The following is a 3018-nucleotide window of genomic DNA, read 5'->3' as shown; positions in this document are numbered from 1 at the left end:
TCTTTTTAAAAGGGGCCCTCGTATATTATTTCGCCCAGGGCCCATAAAATGTCAGAACCGGCACGGCTCTTTTCTTATCATTAAGCCAAGCTTGGCTTGGTATTTTGCCAGAACTATATAAAACTAGTATATTCATAACAATACAGTCCACCTTCTATATAATTTACATAAATGAAAATAAAATAAACACTTATAATACAAAATCCTTCTATTTCTCCGATTTGGCGACAAACTCGTTACACCTCTCATTTAATCCTTCAAAAATTCCACCAAACAATATCCCCCCTAAATTCTCTCATAAAAAACATACTTCTTTTAAACTATTCCTAGATAACTTTTGTCTCCTCTCAAATCTATTCTCATATATACTCATTCCTTCTCTTGTACCCGTTTTTATTTTTTCTTCTTTGTGCATGTGAAGCAAAAGTTTAAGAAATAAATAAAATGGGTTGCGGAGGATCCAAGCTGGGGCCGGAACAGGAGGCCAGGCTCCGACCGATCCTCCGCCGGCGGCTCGAAGAGTTCATAGCCAGGAGGAATGCTGGCCTCTCCAAGAAGCAGCTCCTTGCCGCTGATGGTGCCGTTTCTCGTGATTCCGAAGGAGAAGATAATGAAGAAGAAATTACTAAAGATGATACGCCGCCACCGCCTCCACCACCACCAATGCCGCCTCCGGTTTCGCCACCTCATGGTTTAAATAATGATCATGTTTTTCTTCGTACACAAGATATTCCTCCTGTGCCTCAAATTATTACTCCTACTATAGATAATAATACTATTAATAATGATGAATTAGTAAGTGGGAATTATGTTAAGGGAGAAAATACTCATGTTGGTGAAGAAAAAATTTCAAATGATATAGATACATCTAAGGGATCATTACAAGGAGAAGAGGATGAATGCGTTGATAACCTAGACAACCTTGACATCTATGGTTCTCCTAGCTTCCGAGTTTATTGTGTACAATCTCTCGATGAAGAGCTTGAAGGTAATCAATCCCTTTATCCCTTTATTATTTTTGTTTAGAGAACTTCTATTAGTTTATGGGAAAATTATCATTTTTATGGAATACAATTGTTCTGGTAAGAGATAGCCTAATTTTAACTTAAAATTAGGCGCGGTCCAAGCCCAATATTAAGAGGAGAATATGCCACATTTTTTTAATATAGTGACTAATTTAATCTATGTAGGAACCAGGTTGGTCTATTTGGTGACCAGTTTAATATATATAGTAATTAATGACATTCTTTAATACATTTAATGACTAGTGTAATCAATACACTTAGAGTTGTTTTTTTTGAAATTATCTGTTGAAGTTCGATAATCAATAAAAAAAAAAGGAAGGAGGAGACAAAGGATGACTAAGATAGTGTTAGAGTGAAATGGAATGGGCTTACTAGAAAAATATGGGCTTACTAGAAAAATTCAGTCTTGAGGAGTTAATTTGTATATGAAATAATACGATAAATGATACTTAGGCAAAAAAATACATTAAATATGAGTAGTTAATATCAATATATTAGTTTTTTTTTTTTTGATAGCTATCAATATATTAGTTTATATGATAGAAATAAATAACTTAAATTATTAGAAAGGTAATAGTACAAAAAATTAAAATATCTTGTTTTCTTTTATAAAGATACGTGGAAAAAGTTAGACACCGTTATCTCAACTGATATGTTTAAGGATATCTTGCAACATTAGAGATTTACTATAATTGTGGAAATTTATAATCTTACATGAAACTATGATACGCTTATTATACTTTTCATTTTTTTACATGAAACTATGATACGCTTATTATACTTTTCATTTTGTTTATAAAAAATTGTCCGGAATAATCATTTCATTTATACTTTTCTTAATTTTCAAAAATATTTATCACCTTTCTGAATGGCTAAATTTTCTGTAAATGCTGCCGTACTGAAAATATAACTAAGAATGCGGGGATAATGATATAAATTTGATAATAATTATTTTTCTTAGTTTTATCAAATTCTTCACTATGAACAAACATAATTATATAATGTGACAATCTACATAAAAAAGTCACTAATTAATGAACAAGTTCTCTCTGCTAAAGTTCCTTCCTAGCTAATCTGAAAAAAAGGTACTAAATGACTGCATTTGAGATACAAATATGAGTCATTAAAATTCTATTTTATAAGAAAAAGTCATTATTGTTTTGATTAATTTATTAGTAATTTAATTTAATATTCTTAAAAAATCGCTATAATATATATATATATATATTGAGAGAGAGAGAGAGAAGTGAGTTCATATGAGAATGCATACATGCATGAGAAATGAGAATGAATTTTACGCGCTATAACTCTTATGAATAAGTGATGTAACTCTAATGAAAAAGTGATGTAACTGCAAAAAAAATATTAGAAAAAAAAAAATCAAAAAAAAATCTTTTAGGGGATATAACTCTAATGAACAAGTATTGTAACTCTAATCTAATCGTGTGGATGAGATTCATTCTCATTTCTCATGTAAGGAATGTTCTCATGTGATCTTGCCCCTATATATATATACTCCATCCGTTTCCTAAAGATCTTCCCACTTACTGTTCTTACAGATACCAAGAAAAATCAAGTTGTGTGGGGGCATGGTGTGAGTAAAGTAGGAGAGAGAAAGGGGTTAAGATAAATAAACAAATAAAAAGGGTTAAAAGTAGGAGAGAGAAATGGAGTAAAATTGAATTAATAATGTACTGGTGGACCATATGATAGTGACATGAGAGGGTAAATAGGAAAATTTGTTTTGCCAAATAAGGAATAAAGCAAAAGAGGGAAGATCTTTTGGAAACACCCTTAAACGGAAAGAGGGAAGATCTTAGGAAACGGAGGGAGTATATATATATATATATGTATGTATATATACATATATATGTATATATGTATATATATACATATATGTATATATGTATATACATACATGTATATATGTATATACATACATGTATATATGTATATACATATATGTATATACATATATGTATATATGTATATA

The 3018-nt window shown here is 30.5% G+C and overlaps 1 protein-coding gene across 1 annotated transcript in view; it reads left to right on the top strand.

The window, feature by feature from the left end:
• Positions 1-401: 401 nt before the first annotated feature.
• LOC104893857 (uncharacterized) overlaps positions 402-3018 on the top strand; it is a 6407-nt gene continuing 3790 nt past the window's right edge. The window contains exon 1 of the mRNA XM_010679988.3: positions 402-988. Within this exon, the coding sequence (XP_010678290.1) occupies positions 445-988 (544 nt within the window). The 5' untranslated portion in view covers positions 402-444. The remainder of the gene's footprint in view (positions 989-3018) is intronic.

The sequence above is a fragment of the Beta vulgaris genome, chromosome 5 (assembly GCF_026745355.1).
Source record: "Beta vulgaris subsp. vulgaris cultivar EL10 chromosome 5, EL10.2, whole genome shotgun sequence".
In the NCBI taxonomy this organism is placed as follows: domain Eukaryota; kingdom Viridiplantae; phylum Streptophyta; class Magnoliopsida; order Caryophyllales; family Amaranthaceae; genus Beta; species Beta vulgaris.
The sequence above is the reverse complement of the archived record's forward strand: the minus strand, read 5'-3'. Positions and strand labels throughout refer to the sequence as shown.